At 38.6% G+C, this 19576-nt stretch overlaps 1 protein-coding gene and 1 long non-coding RNA gene across 3 annotated transcripts in view; both read left to right on the forward strand.

The window, feature by feature from the left end:
* The window catches only part of LOC311072004 (proton-coupled folate transporter), a 44834-nt gene that overhangs the window by 10618 nt on the left and 14640 nt on the right, over window positions 1-19576 (forward strand). Inside the window, exons 4-7 of one of the 2 annotated variants that reach the window (XM_084096691.1) lie at window positions 11578-11716; window positions 13586-13669; window positions 17323-17479; window positions 17613-17838. In XM_084096691.1, the coding sequence (XP_083952817.1) occupies window positions 11578-11716; window positions 13586-13669; window positions 17323-17479; window positions 17613-17700 (468 nt within the window). In that variant the 3' untranslated portion in view covers window positions 17701-17838. Of the gene's footprint in view, window positions 1-11577; window positions 11717-13585; window positions 13670-17322; window positions 17480-17612; window positions 17839-19576 lie in introns of those variants that run through there. The other variant, XM_084096692.1, reaches the window with a different exon arrangement.
* On the forward strand, window positions 3411-9155 carry LOC311072005. Its single transcript, XR_014603962.1, has 6 exons — window positions 3411-3546; window positions 3922-3994; window positions 6239-6348; window positions 6832-6909; window positions 7418-7527; window positions 9015-9155. It is a non-coding gene; the product is annotated as an uncharacterized lncRNA (long non-coding RNA).

Below are 19576 nucleotides of genomic sequence, written 5' to 3' on the forward strand. Positions count from 1 at the left end.
AATGTAATTGGGACTATATTTCACAATTTCTCATAGTCATACAATTGTAATCTCACATTGTGACAATATTTCTTGTTTTAATCTTTATCTCAGTTACCTTTTTAATATTTTGAAGTAGAAACATGCTTCTATACATGCACTGGGGAGTGGAAAAATAACATGATTGCATTCTTTGACGGTTTTATAGTATTTACAACGTTGTTTGTTTTTTGCAGTGCTTTTGTGCTATCTTATTTGATAAGTGATATTTTTGGTTTGAAGCAATTTGCTTTCCATTTACACTACCATTTGGGGTAAGTAAGATTTACAAAAAAAATCTGAAAGAAATGAATACTTTTATTGAACAGCAATGCACTAAATTGATCAAAAGTGACAGTAAAGACTTATACATTGTTACAAAACATTTCTGTTTCAAATAAATGCTGTTTTTTTAAACTTCTATTCATTAAAGAACATATGGAAGCTTGTTTCTGCCACTGAATAAAAACGAAAAAAGGTAATTGCAACTGTTTATCTCACAATTCAGACTTTTTTTCTCAGAATTGCATGATATAAACTCGCAATTGCGAGTTATAAAGTCAGAATTGCAAGAAATAAACTAAGAATTGCGAATTCAGAACTCGCAATTATGACTTTTTTTTCACGGAATTGCAAGTTTATATCTAGCAATTGTGATTCTCAATTGTCAGAATTCTGAGATGTAAACTCACAATAGTAAGAAAAAAAAAATCCTCAGATTTGGCCTTTGTAACTCGACTTTTGTAAAAAGTCAGAATTGTGAGATAAAAAGTCGCAATTATCTTTTAATTTTTTTTCATTACATAGCGGAAACAAGCTTCCATATGAACAAAATATATCTCGCTTTCTATAAAAATATTAAGCAGCACAACTGTTTTTTACATCGATAACGCAAAACGTTTCTTGAGCACCAAATCATGATATTTTTTCATGATTTCTGAAAATTCAGCGTTGACATCACAGGAATAAATTATATTTAAAAATATATTAAATAGAAAACAGGTATTTTAATGGTATAATACTTCACAGTATTACTGTTTTTACTGTGTTTTTTTTATCAAATGAAGAGACATCTTTCAAAAGCATAAAAATCTTAAGACCCCATCATTTTTAACTAGCGTACATTTCTCACAGATAGCATGAAATGAAGCACATTGAATACTGCTGTATGTTCTGTTTTGGGAAGAAAGTAAAACTAGTGAATTGTGAGTTTCACTATTGATTGAGGTGCTCCTTCACCGTGGCATTAGCTGAATAGCTCTGCAGTTTGAGACGGTCTGTACAGCAGTAGGGATGGGAAAGAGGTTGAAGGCAGCTTTGTTTTTGTCACCTGCCATGGGAAACTCTTCTTCTGAGCAGGTCGATGCTGTGTCTTTGAGTGACACTTAAACAAAGCCTGCCAGTTTAAAGAGCACCCTTCCTGATTGGTGAGGTGATGGCTCTCCATTGATACCGGGATGCACCACTGGCCCAGCCAACACGTTTATGTGGGGCCCATATGGGTTACAAATGGGCGACAGGGGTACAGAGTGGGCATGGGCTCAAAATGGGCTTCTTATCTGGGGCCCATATGGGTTACAAATGGGCTACAGGGGTACAGAGTGGACATGGGCTCAAAAGGGGCTTCTTATCTGGGGCCCATATGGGTTACAAATGGGCTACAGGGGTACAGATGGACATGGGCTCAAAAGGGGCTTCTTATCTGGGGCCCATATGGGTTACAAATGGGCTACAGGGGTACAGATGGACATGGGATCAAAAGGGGCTTCTTATCTGGGGCCCATATGGGTTACAAATGGGCTACAGGGGTACAGATGGACATGGGCTCAAAAGGGGCTTCTTATCTGGGGCCCATATGGGTTACAAATGGGCTACAGGGGTACAGATGGACATGGGCTCAAAAGGGGCTTCTTATCTGGGGCCCACTTGGGTCAACTAAGTAGGTCCAACATGGGCAAACCCAGATGGGCTCCCTATGTGAGACCTAGTCAGTTCACTAATGGGAAATGAGTAGGCTACATACCCAGCCAGCACATGACCGACCTTCAACGTTGAAATATGGTTGAAATAATGTCAGTTTGTTGTTGAAAAAGATTAACAAAAACCATTCTAAATCAACGTTGACATTTTTACAAGATCCCCAGCCAACACATGTGGGGCCCAAACGGGCTGCAAATGGGCTGATATCCGGGGCTCACCTGGGCAACCCAACTGGGAACCCAGCTAATTTTGGTTTTGTTGGCCACGGATTCACGCGCAAACATTTACATCACGTTTCCCAGCTCAACGTGGATTCATCCGCAGACACCAGAGGACAATCTGGACAGAGCTTGCCCCAGCTAACACACCCATGTGGGGCCCAAACGGGCTGCAAATGGGCTGATATCCGGGGCCCACATGGGCTACCCAACTGGGAACCCAGCTAATTTTGGCCGCGGTTTCCGTGGTGGCCCCACATGTGTTAGCCCAGATGGGTTGATGATGGGCTCTTGATGGGCTCCATATCGGGCCCATGTGGGTAACCTAGGTAGCACCCATTTAGGGCCTACAGGAATCTGCCCACATGGGTTGATGATGGGACCCATATAGGTCTTATCTAGGGCTCTTATGGGCCACAACGGGTATATATATGGGCTACCATATTTGTCTGTTTGGGTTACCTTATTTTACAGTAAACCCCTAAATACAATCATTACATGTAATCCACTAAACTATACTAAAATGTTAAAGGTATTCAATGAACAGAAACCAGTAGTTCACTTTTAAAGTTACTTTATTAAGCAAGTACAAGTATCACAAAACAAGAAAAGAAAAAAGTAAAAGATTTAAAACACTTCTAAATCAGCGTTGACATTTTTACAAGATCTGTACGTTGAAACAACATACAGCAGAAATATCTGCCTTTCAACATTATTGTGACAATTAATTAGCATTTCATAATTTTTTTGATATAACAGCTCTTCAGTATATGTTAAAATATAATTATCATTATTAACAATAATAGTTTCAAACCTTTTGCCTTATGTGATTTTGTTTGAATTTACAATTTTGTCTGCTTGCCAAACCGTTTACATTGCATTATTACATTTGTATTCATACACTGTCATGTCATTTGACTAATTAATTAAATAATAATACAGACTGCAAATAAAACTCAATACACCGCTATGTTAACTGTTATTAAACTATTGTTATTGGTTGTTTCGCCGTTTTACTTTGAGCATGATTGGTTAATCTGTCTGTCTTCCAGGAAACTGTCCAATGAGAATGTGCGCGGCTCTGCGCGGCTCAGTCACCGACCGAGAGTAACGGACGTATTTTCAAATTTAAAATAGGCGCGCACTGAGCAGCAGCTGAGCTGCTGCTTGCATTGATTAGCCTACTCGGTCAGACCTGGATTATTTTATATCTGCCTGTTGAATTCTTAAATTTTGAGCGAATTTAAGTTGATATCAATGAAGAACAAAAGCTGGAATGTGAACAGAGGAAGGGTTCGTACGTGGTCTGTAAAAATACTGGCGATATCAGGTAAGAAAACATTTTTCAGTCCTTATAGCAGTCAGTTAAATTAACGTTAACGTTTATGGACATGAGAAACGTTAACAGTCATAGGCTTAATGCAACCTTATACGTTCAATAAGTTATCTCTGTGTGTGTTTTTGTACTGCAATATAAGCACGTATTTCAATGTAATTTAGTACCATCTGACATTGCTGTGTTTTGTTGTTGGTAACGTTGTGTGTTTAATGTCAGCTAACGTTAGTTTAAAAACGCATGAGAGGTAAAAAAGCGTTGGAATGAGTGATAAAACAGTCATTTATTCGTTAGAAGTATGTTTACATAACCTCTTCAAACACTGATAACAGTATTGGAAATATATTTGTTTACATTGTTTTTTTTTAGATCAAGCATTGGAATAATTTTTATCTGGGGAGAACACCCAACAGAAAGACCCATTCACCAACTAACTGTTACAGTAAGTTAATTTTACCCACTGTTCAAAAACCTACACTGGGTTTAATATATAGTATTAAGTATGATTTTCACCTTTAAAGTAAGACATTTAATGTTAACGTTGGGCAATTCCACGCAAAGGTCATCCTTACCCTGAAAAAATAAAGTTTTTACCTAAAGATCAAAACCCCTTTTAAGTTGTCCATTTAGGTCTGTAATATACTGTATTAATGTGCTGTATCAGAAATTTTAAGAAAATTGCCTTGTTTTTCCACCACATATGAGGTGAGCAACAATGCTAAAATTTTAATTTCAACCAGCCATATTTCATGCTTTCAAAAGAGGTATCAAAGACCCCCCTTTTAAAAACTTAATTTGAACATAAAGCATTTTGGTGAAAGATGGAGGCATGCCTGAGAAATAAATATACTAATTTGGTCATAACAGCACTGCCTGTTGAATTTATAAGGGCTTTAATAAAGAGGTCTGGACGCTTCAGTGCTCTGTCACGTCCGTAACGTTTTAAAGATTAAGTTTATATAATATAACAATTATAAATGCAAATAACTTGAAACTTTATATGCAAAGCTAAACTATGTTTATGCTTACTAGGATCGACATTTCATTCCACTACTTTGCTCTGAACAACCATAATAATGCGTTACGGACGTGACCGTTACGGACGCTTCACATTAAATCATATGCACTTGTGATCGGTTTCAGGCTTACCAGTGCATATCCAATAATCGCAATAATATTTGTGCTTTGTTAGTTTTAATATGAAAAAACGTCTCAACTTTCAAATTCAGTCTATTTTATAACAAAATGTAAACAATAGAGACCGCTCTTTAATACGGCGTGGTATATTTCTGTATATAGCGCCTCAGTGCGCGGCGGATAAAGTGCACATGAACGGATCTTCTCTTCCTCTGCCAGTTACAGAACGAAATATGAATATCAGAAGGTAGTATATGATACAGTACAACTTTAAGAGCATATGTCTTATAGCCATAGGACACTTCCTTCGGGATGTCGCGTTTTTCCCTCTTGGTTAAAACATGAATAGGCCTATTCATCATAATCCCGCGATCAAGATGACAAAATAACAGTGATATTGCAATCATTTTGACTCACGACTTAAAAGTAGTTTAAAAGTAGACATTTCAGACGTCCTATAGATATATTTCTCAGGTATGTGAGGCAAGTAGCCTACATTATACGCGGAGTTTTGATTCATTTATGAGGCGCGCTCCACTTCACGCGACGGCGCCTCTGTGTCCTGATTATATTGTCTGCTATAGCCTATTTTCTTCTTATTTAAAAAAATCCAGGCAATTGGTTGATGAAACATTGATTAAAATTAAGATACAATTTATACAAAACGAAATTCACATTAAAGAAAGGCTTTCTACAAAAAAACTAAAAAAAACTAAAGAATTGGTCAAAATCATGTCTGCCCACTGATACCGTATGATACGGTCCGTATCCGATATACTTGCATCTTATGATCTTACTCATGCTGTTATCCTTTCATATAATCAACATATGAAATAAAAAATACAATTATTTTATTTAAACATTAATATGAGACTAAATGCCTACTCAAATGTAATGTTGGAGCTGGATTTGAGTGAACGCGTCTTACCGGTGAGCATGTTGGGGGAGAGGTACGATTTTCGAACAAACATCGAATATTATTTTTGCTTATAATGCCAATACTTAATATTTGGTGTTTTAAATGCCTGTTTGAGGTCTCTGTGAACGTTTTAAGCAGTATTTTAGTGCCGCTTTCAGAGCGGTCACGTCCGTAACGTCACGTCCGTAACATTGTTTTTCCTCATAAATGCGAAAACGAAAAATAACATAAAATGAATATTTTATGTTCTGTGGAGAGCCAACCCTTCTTCATTCGGTGGGTACTATTACTTTTGGTTTGCGCAGTGTAATTCACAGAATTACTAAAAAATATTTTGGTAACAAAAAGTTAGAGATTTTTTTTGTCACGTCCATAACGCATGTGTATTTCCCTCATATTAAATATAAAACGCATGCGTAGACTGATATTTTTCTAATGTCTGGACTCCTTTATTAAGGTAGTATGGAAATATAAACAGATGTTTACAATATATTGGTATTAAATGCATTTTCTGAGAATTAAAAATTCAAGTTTTGACTGCAAATGTCACGTCCATAACGCTGGAATTGCCCCGTTACTAATAGCAAGTCTGAGTAACTTTTTTGTCCTTGTGTCTTTTTTCTGCTGTAGTGGCGCACAGAAAGTGGATTCATGTCACCTTCATCAGTCCTTTCTTTAATCACTGGACACCGTAAAGGGAAAGACCCTCAGACGTGTCATAATAGGATAAATGGGTGCAGGTAAAATTATTTGATGGTTTGATTTTGGTACCAATTGTTTGTTTTTTTTGTTTTTTTTTTGTGTGTGCTTCCCTTGCAATGATACACATTTCTGATGGGATTGCCATGCTTAAAGTTTATGTTTACATTTTTAATCATCATGTAACAACTAACAGTCTCAAAGATGACATTACTAGGGCTGGATTTATTGGATGGGATGCACGCTACAATGTTCCATTCATTCATCAACTGAAAACAGGTTGACTAATCGATTCTTGGGATTTAAGAATTGATATTGTTTCGTAAAAATGAGAATCAAATAAAATCGAGAAATCAATATTTTTTACCCAGCCCTTGACATTACTCAGTTCATGTAGTGTGAATGTTATAATGGCAAACGTTTTTTTTTTTTTTTAAATTTAAGATTGTTTGAAGGAATGATATAAGAAAATACTGCTTTTTAAGGACTTTTCATTGAATAATTTCTTCTTTCCCCCTCTTCAGATTCGCCAAGGACCAGCTGATTACTGGCAATTTGGTGGAGGATTATTCTTTAGCTGCTACATTGCACTATCACTTCTGGTACAGATTCATTGGCCTTTTGTGTTATTTTTTATTTTACTTGATTTAATAAATTACTTTTAATTAGTAGCCTACAATGTATGGTTAGGATTCTGAATTAAAACAGTGTAATGTTTCTCCACAAATATTATCAGAAATATACGGAGCCCCCAGGGGTCAGGCAAATTGTTGAAACAATATAAACCTGCATTGAAAGATATAATTCAAAGAGCAACAGACCACAACCCTCTCAGCTCAACACCACAATTTGTTGATTTCTTCATCTGTTTTAAAGATGAAATCATGACCATATCATTATAGTAATCGTAACTGACACATGGGAGTAATATTAATTTTTTTACAATTCCATGTTGGGGCTCTGAAGAATTGCTTGTGTGAATACATAAAATGTGTTTTAGAATGGATAGTGTTGTATACTTTGTTTTCTACCCGACTAATTGAACTGTAAAGTGAAAATCTTGTACATGACTTATTTTGTATTGAGTTTTTCTTGCTTTTATTTATACAGGATAGTACAGACAGCAGGCAAGAAGTGAAGAGGAAGTGATGGCATCAGGAGCAGCACAACCAAAAGCTTGTGACCCCATGGAAGTTGTCCGAGTGCGTGGAAGAACAAGTGTAAGTGCAGAAGCCGATCTTAGGATGTAGTGGAGGAAGTGTATATGAAGAAGATATAAAGGAGCCAACTTGTTTAGTTTTTAAAATTGAACTAAGAGCCAGTGCAAATGTTGTAAAACAGGAGAAATATGTTCTGTAACATAACATTAGAGCGAGTAGACTTTGTAAAGTTGCTACTACTTACATGTCAAGTGATAAGCAATATTTGAGTTGGATGAATGATGGGCAAATGTTTGGTTTTCTAACTTGTCCTGGGAACCCTCAGTACTGCACACCCACTTCAGATCTTGCAGTTTCTATAAATGAGCTAATGTGATGAATCCGGTATATTAGATGAGGGAAACGTACAAAGTCTGCATCTGAAAACTTAGGCAGCTGACTCATTGCCTCGCTGCCCTATCAGGCAACGACTTAGCAGGCAGCGTTTACACACTAAGGTGCCTCACAAAACCGATTTAGGGCGCTTTCACACTAGCACTTTTGGTGCGCACCCGGGTTCGAATGACGTCAGAGTTCGGTTCGTTTGGATGGTGTGAACGCTGTTTTCCGAACTCGGGTGCGCACCCGTGAACCGTACTCGAGTCCGCTTAAAATGGTGGTCTGGAGTACGGTTCATGTGAACTCGGGTACGGTTCGCTGCTGATATGAACGCAATCGTACCAAATTGCGGAAGTGAACCGCTATTGATGACGTATAATGTGGTGCGTGCCTGCGTGCGTGTGTTTAACAACTGTGAAAGGGTCTATATACACTTACCTTGACGAAAAGCGGGATTGACGCACTGCAAGCAGAGAGATGATTTCTGCTTGCCTCCACAAAAATTGTCTTCGGTGGACATCCCGCTGTCTTTGGAACGGTTTTAATACTTTTGCGGCAGACAGACTCAAGTGTGTTTCTGTATCTTTTCTTTGAAAACAAAACCAGGTTCAAAAAAGGTTCAAAAAAAGAAGAAGAAATGTGAAGCGAGCAATTCTATCCATTTTGCCGCTTTTTCATAGCGGTTACCAAGCAACACGTGTACGCGCCAGCTGCAGTTTGATGATGCAAGCGTACCGCGGTTCGGATACAAATAATATAATGTGAACACAGTCCATCGGGGGCTGGGGGAGGGAGGAAGCAATCGAACTCGGGTTCGGAACAGGCAATCGAACCAAGTGTGAAAGCACCCTTAGTTTAGTTTTTATTTATTTGAGCAGTAACCATTCTGATTTCAGACAGACTTATGAGGCAGCATAACGGTTTAATGATCTTCAACACTAATTATTTTTTAGAAATTACTTCAAAGTGGTAAAAGCTGGTCAAAATGTACATTTTGTGCTTCCAATATGTGCAGTGCAGGGGGTGTTCCAGGACAGGTTTGCAAACCCCTTATCTAGATACACTTGATGTGGGGCACCAAAAGGCTAACCTGACACATCTGATTGAACTGTGAAAAGGAATTAAAAAAGTGGCATAATGGTTGACTGATTTATTTTCTCTTTTCAAAGGGCCGTTGGGAGAGCGACAACAGAGGAGTGAGAAGCTGCATGGTTATTGTTTTGTTTGTGAAATGGTTAATTTTTCAGATATGCATATATAACGTGTGCATATATATATTACTTTTTTCTTTTCTTGTTTTGTGATACTTGTACTTGCTTAATAAAGTAACTTTAAAAGTGAACTACTGGTTTCTGTTCATTGAATACCTTTAACATTTTAGTATAGTTTAGTGGATTACATGTAATGATTGTATTTAGGGGTTTACTGTAAAATAAGGTAACCCAAACAGACAAATATGGTAGCCCATATATATACCCGTTGTGGCCCATAAAAGCCCTAGATAAGACCTATCTGGGTCCCATCATCAACCCATCTGGGCAGATTCCTGTAGGCCCTAAATGGGTGCTACCTAGGTTACCCATATGGGCCAGATATGGAGCCCATCAAGAGCCCATCATCAACCCATCTGGGCAGACTCCTGTATGCCCTAAATGGGTGCTACCTAGGTTACCCACATGGGCCCGATATGGAGCCCATCAAGAGCCCATCATCAACCCATGTGTGCAGACTCCTGTAGGCCCTAAATGGGTGCTACCTAGGTTACCGATATGGAGCCCATCAAGAGCCCATCATCAACCCATGTGTGCAGACTCCTGTAGGCCCTAAATGGGTGCTACCTAGGTTACCCATGTGGGCCCGATATGGAGCCCATCATCAACCCATGTGTGCAGACTCCTGTAGGCCCTAAATGGGTGCTACCTAGGTTACCCATGTGGGCCCGATATGGAGCCCATCAAGAGCCCATCATCAACCCATGTGTGCAGACTCCTGTAGGCCCTAAATGGGTGCTACCTAGGTTACCCATATGGGCCCGATATGGAGCCCATCAAGAGCCCATCATCAACCCATGTGTGCAGACTCCTGTAGGCCCTAAATGGGTGCTACCTAGGTTACCCATATGGGCCCGATATGGAGCCCATCAAGAGCCCATCATCAACCTATCTGGGCTAACACATGTGGGGCCACCACGGAAACCGCGGCCAAAATTAGCTGGGTTCCCAGTTGGGTAGCCCAGGTGGGCCCCGGATATCAGCCCATTTGCAGCCCGTTTGGGCCCCACATGGGTGTGTTGGCTGGGGGGGTTCCAATCGCTTTGCTGCCTTTTGTGTGGAAGCCGAAGGCATCGATCCTGATGGAACCTATTATACAATCTGTCAGTAGGGGATGTCAGCTAGCGAGCCACCACCCAATACGTTAAGCAAAAAGTTTTAATTAACCGCAATTGAAAGAGTCAATTGAGGGAAAAAAAGGACAGACAAAGGAACTTTTTTAAATACAAAGGCATCGCGGAGGGGAGCTGATCTCGTGCTTCTAAAGATCTGAGGCATCAAAATCGTGGCTCACATGGCTCCACGCTTGCGGTTTTTATAAATGGCTGCAGGGCTGGAATTGACTTGTAATTAGGGTGGCGTGGAGTTGGAGAGGAATTATTAAACACTCCAGGCTCTAATGAGTTGATGAAAGTAAAAACACGGAGCGTTGACCTTTTCCGTGGAATGTTTATGCATTCCCATTATGTTTTCTGCTGCGAATCAGAGGCGGTTGCAAAGTCTGTTGACACTGGGTAATTAAATCAGAACTGTTTGCATGAGCAGCCAGGGCAAATGAGTCACGCCACGTCTCGCGCACCTCTCACGCGTGTTCACACGCAAACGTGCTCGCTTTCAAGTGCTCTCAGCCGTTCTGAGTGAAACAGCCCGACTGCTTTTGACACTGTTTTATCAGGCACAAACCCTGAAGGTTAATTAATGCACTGGTTAGACGCATCTGAGAGAATCTAAATATGTATGGGCTTTGTTTTTATACAAGCTGAACCCCAGAAATGTCTAGTGCTTAGTGCCGTGATCATGCATTTCAGATATTATGCAACTTTTATATTACATTATTCGACATCAGCATCATTTTAACAATTCTGAATGATCATAGTACCACCTAAATAATTGGTGATCAAATACAGGTGAAAAATTCCATAGATTTACACTGTAGGAGGGACCAGAGACAAATATATCTGAGCCTCCAAGCTAATATCAACAATACTCTAGCAACCACCTAGAAATGAGCACAGCAAATGCATAGCAACATTATGGCAAATACATATAACCAGGGCTTCACATTGACCAACATTTTGACATATGGCGATACCATGGGGAAAAACTGCCATATAGATATTTTTAATGTTATCTCATATTTTGGCAGCAGGTATATTAGGCTGGCTTAGCTAATATTCAAGTTTTTACACTGGATTACATTTATGGGTAATGCAGTTAAAGTTTTTTTATTATACATGGATCTTAAAGTGAAATGAATTTGGTTAAGCTAACAATGAACCCATAGCTGATTAGATAATAATGGATCCATTTAGCTTTTGTTCCATTTACATTCTTTGCTCATTTTCAAGGCATTTAAATACAATAGGGTGCTTCAGTTATAATTGACTGAGCGTCAACCAAATGATGGCAGTTTTTTTTTAATCCTGGCTCAGATCTAACCTGCTGTGATGCTCTCTGACAGGGCTTTGGTCTGCTGGGTCTATTCCCTGTGCTGATGAGGTGTATTAAGGAGATGACTTTAGCAAAACTCAGCGCTGTGTTCAGAATCGCCTCTTACGTCCTACTCGCCTTCTCAAACAACACATGGATGGTCTTCCTTGGTAAGTTCCCATCACTCATATGACTCATTTAAATGATGTATTGACACAATTAAGCTCCTTGCAAAGATATTGTGCATGAAGAATGATCCGTAAAATCATTGTCAAGTTAATTTTGCAGAAGGGTCAATGACATGACGCTCATTTATTTTGTCCAGGCCTGTTAATTAATTCAAAAAGACATTAAAAATGCAATTCATACATATAATAACTTGAATACACATCTTCTATGATAAGCATGTTTTTTGCTTTCTGAATTAAAATTCATTTTGATATTTTCTTATGGGTGTATAAGTAAAAAATGCCAGGGTGAAATGCCAGGGTCAACTCTCCTGATATCATAATGAAGAAATGCTGTAATTATTTTAAATATTATATATTGCACTACTGTCTAATTTAATATATATATATATACTTTTATTAGGTAAGGATGCATTAAACTGATCAAAAGTAATAATGAGGACATTTATGTTACAAAATATTTCTATTTCAAATAAATGCTGTTCTTTTGAACTTTCTATTCATCAGAAATTCCTGAAAACAAAGTATCATGCTTTCCACAAAAATATTAAGCAGTACAACTGCATTCAACATTGATAATAATAAGAAATGTTTCTTGAGCAGCAAATCAACATATTGGACTCATTCAGCTTTGCCATCACAGGAATAAATTACATTTTAAAATATATTTAAATAGAAAACAGTTTCACAATAGTACTGTTTTAGTCTATTATCTTAGACTATACATTTTAGTTTATATTACTCTATTTTTGATCAAATAAATTCAAAGAGATTTGTTACAAAATGATTGAAAAAATAATTAAAAGTAAAATGTGATTTACACGATAAGATTTTACTCTCAGAAATCTCAAGACTGCTATAAACAACACAACTGACCCTATTTCAAATCTGTCAGCGAGCCTCAAAGCACATCTTTCTTTCCTAAAACAATGTAGATTTCTTTTGTCTGTATGTGACATGCACAAAGCAATTTCCACTCGAGGCCTGACATTCTTCACTTCAGCTGACTGTTTTAACAAGACAAATGGGTAAATGGGTAAAAAGTCTACCTGACCAGACTTTTTATGGTTCACATCCTCACTGCTGTCTGAACTCCATGCCTTGTTCCAGAAGGGCTACACCTCCAAAGCAGAGTTCTCAGTGTGGTAAGTAATGATAACATTGTGGAAGACGGCCACTCTCAGGGAGAGACAGCCGGATCAGAGTTAATACTGTTAATTAATTAAATGATTGAGGAAATTGTTATTCTAATCGATGTGGCGGACTAAAGCCATTTAAAGGGAGATGAGTGGCGGCTCTGATGAATAATCAGTGCCAGGGAAGGTGGAATTTGCTTGCTGGTCTTTTCTTTTGGCTGCGATAATGAGGGGCACAGCGGCGGCACACGGGAGTCATAACCTCTATTCTGCTATACAGCGCATGTGTTGTGTGTGCAGAACCGGCACACACACTGACGTGTGCACAGATACACCTCACCGCATACGCATCAACGCAAATGCAGAAAACATTTTGTTCTCTCGAGGATCTGCTTTTCTTGACCATGCATGATCAGGCTGCCGAGACGAGCGAGTGACTTTACATTCTGAGCTATTAGGAAAAGCCCATGCTCTGTAATCACAATTACCTCTCAGAATTCCATGCATATAGATTAAGCTCATGAATTATTGAATATTCCATTTAGATTCACTTACTTCAGAACTGGTTACATTCTTCTAGTCTCACCAGATTAGTTAATTGTGGCTTATGTGTAACTTTAAGTGATGTTTTTGTTGTGTAAGTCTATGTATTAATTATTGTTTACTATTAATCTGAACAGTTTTCTAAATTGGTATTTGTCCTGTGGTTTTGCAGTTGCTATAGTCGGTGCTCCAGCTGGTATCAGCCAAGCAGTGATTCGTTCTTTGTCTTCTGCCATCGTGGGACCTGATGAACAAGGTACTGTGTTAAAAATTCACATTCACACAGAACCATGCTAAGACCGAGAGAAAGCTGAAAGAGGTAAAATGAGAGAGAAAGAGAGACACACACCACAAACAAGAAAGTAGCCTACTAAACGTATGGTGGTACTGACATGTTGTTTTGTAAATTCCTAAATCTTTTTTTTTTGAGTAGTCCTTTTGGAAATTAATGTACAGTATGGTGTGAAAATGACAATGAATCTGCCCAAAACACATGGTTACTACAGTTTTACTATAGAAACACCATGGTTAATTTTACCATAGTAAAATATGGAGATACCATAGTAGCATTATGATTTTTTTTTGCTATGGTGTCAAGGTATTTATTTATTTGATACCATAGATACCAACCATAGAAACCAATGGTAATACTATGGTTTTAGGATACGGACACAGCACATATTTTTAGACATGGTAGCATGGTAAAATCTTTTTTTTTTTTTTTTTGTAAATACCTTTTTTTGGATAGTCGTTTTTGAATTGGAAATGAATCTGTGATAATTGTAGTAAGACCACATATTTACCATTGTTTTCCTACAGTAACCATAGTTTAACTATGGTATTCGTAGTAAAACTGGTAATAAAAATGATAAAAAAGTTCAAAACAAAACAGTTTCACTATGTTATGTTAATAAACATGAACTAGCAAAATCATGGTTTCTGGATAGATACCACGGTAATGAATTGTTCTGGATCTTACAGGAAACACCATTAATATAGTAATCATTCAGTACTATGGTGTTACCATCTAATACCATCACTGTGTTTTTTTTTTTTTGTGAGGGCATGATCCTTTGTGTAATGTGTAATAATAATAAAAATTGTTACATTTATATATTTTCTGGGTACTCAAAGTGCTTTACATGGAAAGGGGAATCTCCTCAACCACCACCAATGTGCAGCATCCACCTGGATGATGTGACGGCAGCCATATTGTGCCAGAACGCCCACCACACACCAGCTTACTGGTGGAGAGGAGACAGAGTGATGAAGCCAATCAGTATATATATATATATATATATATATGGGGATGATTAGGAGGCCATGATGGATAGAGGCCAATAGGCAAATTTGGCCAGGATGCCGGGGTTACACCCCTACTCTTTTTCGAAGGACATCCTGGGATTTTTAATGACCACAGAGAGTCAGGACCTCGGTTTAACGTCTCATCCGAAGGACAGTGCTCTTTGACAGTATAGTGTCCCCGTTACTATACTGGGGCGTTAGCACCCACACAGACCACAGGTTGAGCGCCCCCTGCTGGCCTCACTAACACCTCTTCCAGCAGCAACCTGGTTTTCTCAGGAGGTCTCCCACCCAAGTACTAACCAGGCTCAACCCTGCTTAGCTTCAGTGGGCAACCAGTCTTGGGCTACAGGGTGATACACGACATCATGGCTTTCTTCTCCCTGTTCAATCTACAAGCCCACAAATGAGCTGAAATACCGTGAGGAAAGTGTTTTGACCTTCACCATGACGAATTGATTTGAGTCATGGTTTTATTCTACATCTTTACTTTCTTTGACATTTGTTGCTGCCTGATAACGTAGCTAAAAGCCCAAGATTTAATCTCCATTGTCCTTTCACAAATCCTTAATGAGAGGCATCGCAGTATGCATAATTAACTGGGAAACTGAACACCGGCTTTCTCAAAAAATCATAGAATTATCAAACTCGGCTAAGTGGAAAACAATGCAAGAGGAACAGAGAAACAACAAACAACATCTTGAGCAGACTTTCATATTCATATCCACCCTCGTTTCCACTCACGCTGCATGCAGCTGAAAGCCAAACCGACAGGAAACATCCATTTAGTTTGTGGACACACAAACATCTTTCTTCCCATTAGTTTTATTTATTTTCCTGTTGATGCAAGAGTGATACAACTGTGAAAGGACATAGTGATGACAGGCCATGTCCATCCATAAATGCACTGTTTTCACTGTGCAAGTGGCCCATTTCCACTTTGACAGCCTTTTCAGTGCTTGTGTCTTAGATTGCATGTGTCACTGAATCTATTGCAGTTACCAGTCATTCAGGGGCACTCACACGACTTCTAGCTTCGGCGAAGATCAATACGTATTGCATGTTCCAGGCACTTACAGGCTGCCCCGATGCTCCGCGACTCATTCTGCTCCAGTTAGTCAGAGCAGTCACGAAGTTCAGCGTAGCTCAGGGAGATATTTTATCAAAATGGTTTAAACCATTATTCATGCCAACAATCTACTGCACAGACCTCAGTTTCCGCGACCATTACTCTTTCATTCAGATAAAATCATGGGTTAGGAATTTCAGGTGCATCCACGGCATATTAATGAATTGGTACTGGTTTTATCCAGAATTGTTTAGATATCTTTATCAGTTAGTAAAGGAGGGTCACAGACTGACTACTTAAAAAAATCGTGTTTTCAATGTAGGGGTAATATATGGGCTCCACTAATAATATTATAATCCATCCATCCAACTTTATTATACACTTTAAAGTCCCCCTGTAGTCAATAATTTCATCCCTTAAAACTCATCTTTGATCACCAAAATGACATATTTAAACGTTTTTTTTTCCTGTCTTAAAATAGCTTGAATGTAACTCTGCACTCTTGCTTCATTTAGTATCCACAGTTCTACGAATATGCAAATTAGCCCCACCTCCACTCACTCACACCACTCACTCATTGATGATCACGTTGACATGATTGGTTACAAGGTAGTTTGTAAGGTCAGAAACACCAGCGATTTTAAACTGCGCTTTTGAGACTGTCCTTGGTTCACCAGAGTTTTAAGGAAAAATTACTCAGCAATGTTGTTGACTTATGCATTTGTACATGGTTTGTCTTAAAGCATTTTAAAAACACCACATAGACATTCAAACAACATTAAAAGCTTGATTTTCACAGGGGGACTTTAAAGCTGTAACTTTTTGTGTTCAAAATTGATCTAATAAGCGACTACATCATGAATCAATTTTCCAAACTGTGTTTTGAATCACTATGGTACACCTATAATAAGTGTTTATATTAGGACTATTTTAGACTGGTTTGGGTTGCACCGCTGCGGAGTAGCCCGGTACCTGCGTGACTCGTCATAAACCGAAACAAAGAGAAGTAGCTCCGGCTACAATGTTCTTCCGCAAGACACATGCAGTTCTGTTTATTAACCACTAGAGTGCCAAAAGTTACGGACTGTAGCTTTAAACATCCAACAAAACAATTCCCACCTCATGCATTAAGGCCATTTATTATTTTCTATTTTCCGATTGGATTTCCAAGGGACCCCATGTACTTTAATGCACTATACTGTAGGTGATTTGGATAAAAGTGTCTGTCAAATGTAGCCTATCAATATTGAAATTGCACAACAGGTGTTTGGTCTGAATTTTAGTATAATACTTTGTGCCCCATAAACTAAATTAATTAAAATATTTCCCCTCAATCTTACAGCAATATCAAGACTATTGAGACTTCCGTTTCATGCATGTATTGCAAAAATATTCCAAGAAATCTGTGTTAATCATGTAAAATGCGACATGAATTCACTCAGATGTATTTCCCACAGCCAACTGAGTCTGGTTCAGCTGAATTTCTCTAGATGTCTGTTTCATGTCTTTATTGACCTGAATTTTGCTGTCCTCAGGTGCCATGTTCTCCTTCTCTGCCTCAGTGGAAGCGACCTGCATCCTCATTGCTTCTACGATCTTTAACGGGCTGTATCCCCTGACCCTGACTACTGTTCCTGGGATGCCCTACATCATCATGGCGGTCTTCACGCTCATCGTGCTCATTCTCTTGCAGTAAGCTCATCATTCTTTTATATGTAAACTGAATATAGAGACTGCAAAATGTTATATATTTTTATTATTTAGTTTATACACCATGCAAAAAACAGGGTCAAATTTTCTTAACCTTTCTCTTATGCTCACAAAGGCTGCATTTAGTTGACCAAAAATACTTGCTTTTCCGAGGAGGGACAAACCATACACCGGCGAGAGGGTGTTGGGCGCCCAATGCATAAGGGCAACAAAGGCTATCTCTTCTGGTCTAAGCCAACAGAAGGTCTATTGTGGCACAAGTTACACAAAAATGTAATAAAGGTTATCAGTCCATCAAACTCTGCTGTGTATGGGGCTGCATAGCCTCAGACCAATCAGAGTGCCTATGAAGACCCCTGTCCACCGTCGAAAACGCCTGCAGTGGGCACGCGAGTGTCGGAAATGGACTTTGGAGCAATGGAAAGAAGGTCACCTGATCCGATGTGTCCCGTTTTCTTTTACATCACATGGATGGCCATGTATATGTGCACTGTTTACCTGAAGAAGTGATGGCACCAGGATTCACTGTGGGACGATGTGGGAGGGTGTGTGATGCTCTGGGCAATGTTCTGCTGGATATATATACACATCAACAGCATATTAGGCATGTGGTCATTATGTTCATTTGTATATATATAACTAATCAGCAAATCAAATGGTCAAAATGATCTGCTGAAGTTCAGACTGAAGAAAGGTGATTTAAGTGAGTTTGAACAGTGGCATGGTTGTTGGTGCCAGACGGGCTGGTCTGAGTATTTCAGAAACAATTGAACTAATGGGATTTTCACACACATCCATCTCTAGGTTTTATAGAGAATGGTCCGAAAAATAGAAAATATCAAGTGAGCGGTTGGGTCAGAATTTGGCGTAAACAACATGAAAGCATGGATCCATCCTGTCTTGCATCAACGGTTCAGGCTGGTGCTGGTGGTGTAATGGTATGTCTTGGCAAACTTTGGGCCCCTTAGTATCAATTGAGCATTGCTTAAACCAGAGTATTGTTGCTGACCATGTCCATCCTTCTTCTGATGGCTACTTCCAGTAGGATAACGCGCCATGTCACAAAACTCAGATCATCTCAAGATGGTTTCTTGAACATGAACAATGCGTTACTCACTATACTCAAATGGCCTCTACAGTCATATCTCAATCCAGTAGAGCACCTTCGGGATGTGGTGGAACAGGAGATTCGCATCATGGATGTGGAGCCCGAAAAATCTGCAACAACTGCGTGATTCTGTCATGTCAATATGAACCAAAATATCTGAGGAATGTTTCTAGGACCTTATTGAATCTATGCCACAAATAATTAAGGCACTTCTAATCTAAAATGTTGCTATGGTTGCTCAAGTACACATCATTCATTAAAGCAGGCAGCAGTGTTAGGGCTGTTTTCAAACGTTTATATTAGCCCATCTATTCAGTATTTGAAAGGGATACATTAGGACTACAACCTGAAGAGCTCTATTTGAATTATTTGTATAGATCTTTTCACAATACTTGTTTTTCAAAAAGAAGCTTTACAAAGAATAGTGCCTTAAACCCCCAGTGAGCAAACCAACTCCACATTAGCAAGAAAAAACTCTCTAAGATATTTAAACTGATGAGGCAAAACCCATGGGAGGAACCAAGACACAGTTGGGGAAGCCCTCCTTCTCAGACTGGCACATATTTAAAAGCAAACGTAAATATGTACATCATTTGAACCAATGTCATCCAGCTACATAATATTCATTATAATAATACTGGCTAATTTGTTTTTCAATTAAATGTCATGATCAGTGTTTTCCTATTTTTTGCTTCCACAATTCACAATAGTACCTCAGAAAAACTGTGTGATTGTTGGCATGGCAACCCTTATGATCACAGTTATGGTCTAATTTTAATCTTAATTGCTTGCTTAGTGTCTGGGATAATTGTATTAAATAATTGTTTTTAAGGTAGTGACAATTGGAGCCATAGTTCAGTTGGAAATACTGAAAACAAATGATTATTTTAATAGCTGGTTAATAAAATACTCAAATAAACAGATTGAACCACATTGTCTTTCAAAAATATTTGAATTACCTTCCTACCAAA

Source organism: Abramis brama (assembly GCF_963993115.1).
Source record: "Abramis brama genome assembly, chromosome: 21".
In the NCBI taxonomy this organism is placed as follows: domain Eukaryota; kingdom Metazoa; phylum Chordata; class Actinopteri; order Cypriniformes; family Leuciscidae; genus Abramis; species Abramis brama.